The following is a 1,588-nucleotide window of genomic DNA, read 5'->3' as shown; positions in this document are numbered from 1 at the left end:
CATATATATATTTGTATACTGAAAGGTAAGCACAAGAACATGCATAGCATCCCTAGTCATAGCCTGTGTGTTACTTTGGTGTGTGGGTGGAGATTGAAGTATACCGATCATTGCTGCTCCATGCTTTCTGTGTTAGTCAGTTTTCCAGTTGCTGTGACCAAATACCAGATACCCACAGCTTAAAGGAGAGATTTAATTTGCTTCATGATTAAAAGAAATGTTGTTCATGGTTGGCTGGCTGCAAGATAGAAACATCATGGCAAAAGGGTACAGCAGAGCAGAGGTGCTTAGTTCACCATGTCCAGGAAACAGGAGAATAGCACCGGAGGAAAAGAGGTGATGGACCAGGCTAATGGCTAAGGTTGTGCCTCTGTGACTCACCCTGACACATCCAGAAGTGTGCTTTACTAATCTCTTCTGCTTCCAAGTGAGTCAGGTTGACACAAGGAAGTTTAGGTGCCACATTTCTTCTGCCCCCTTATTTTCTGTTTTCCACTCTAGTTGACAGGTGATGAGGCATGTCTTGTGTTCTGTTAATTGGCATAGACCCTCTGAGTGTTAGCTATTCCACATTGGCTTGCCATTGAACACATCTTTGGTTCTTGACTAAGCATTATTCATAGCAAATGTGGGTAAGTGTATTGGGCTTGATGATTGGGAAGGTTGTTGTGGGAGGTGTTGCAGTGTCCTGCATTGTCTTGTTCACTTAACGGTCTTTCTTGCCTTCCCTCATCTCTTATCATTTATTAACGATAAACTTGATTATTTTTGTAAGTTTATGTAAATAATTTATTTTAGAAAGCTAACACAAATTTACTCTTCTCATTCTAGGATATGGCGGTACTAGACGACGTTAAGAAAGTTGAAGTGGAACACTGGAGACAAAATTTCTGAATTTTTGTCACGTTCTCTTTTAAAAAAGTGCTACCTGCTAACTTCTAGGGAAGTGGAATATTCAAAAGTTCTGTGGTGTTTTGTCCTGTATATCTTTTTATATTTCATTATTTGTGGCTAAGAGTTGGTATATGACTTAATGCTTATTTATGACATATTAGTATAACATGCAGATGTATAGTGCAGTTCTTGAGTGATAATTCTTGGTGGAATGCTAAAAATTTACTATTTGCTTATAAAAACCTGTGAAACCATTGGAAAGCATTATTAATGAAGTCATAAAGTAGAAACTGGTAAAAATTCCAGTCTTAGGTGGCATTAGTGGATGAGCCTTTACTTTATAGAAACAGTAATATTTAATTTGGTATTACATTATATGATGTTTGCTATTCTTCAAGTAGTTAAACCAAGCTTTGGACTACTAATTATTCTAATTTGTAGGTTCAGATCACTTAAGCTCTGGAGCTCTGAGTTCTTCAGTGGTGTTAGGCTTCTGGTAAGTGAGAATTAACTTTCATAGGTAAAGATAGAGAATATGCACCTATTAAAAAAAAAGAAAAACACTGAGAAGATTGTGAATGATTGTGTGCTGACAAATACTTGAAACTTCCTTTGTCTTCACTTCCTGTAAGCTGATGCATTATGTCAACTTGAGAAGTTTAGAAGTTGAAGTGACTCAGCAGGGGACCAGGGT

The 1,588-nt window shown here is 37.5% G+C and overlaps 1 protein-coding gene across 1 annotated transcript in view; it reads left to right on the top strand.

Annotated features, from left to right (window-relative positions):
- The window catches only part of Saraf (store-operated calcium entry associated regulatory factor), a 12,580-nt gene extending 11,221 nt beyond the window's left edge, over nucleotides 1-1,359 (top strand). The window contains exon 5 of the mRNA XM_023717602.1: nucleotides 832-1,359. Within this exon, the coding sequence (XP_023573370.1) occupies nucleotides 832-857 (26 nt within the window). The 3' untranslated portion in view covers nucleotides 858-1,359. The remainder of the gene's footprint in view (nucleotides 1-831) is intronic.
- Nucleotides 1,360-1,588: the final 229 nt, after the last annotated feature.

Source organism: Octodon degus, unplaced genomic scaffold, assembly GCF_000260255.1.
Source record: "Octodon degus isolate 3935 unplaced genomic scaffold, OctDeg1.0 scaffold00053, whole genome shotgun sequence".
NCBI lineage: Eukaryota > Metazoa > Chordata > Mammalia > Rodentia > Octodontidae > Octodon > Octodon degus.
This window is presented reverse-complemented; position numbering and strand designations above follow the sequence as displayed.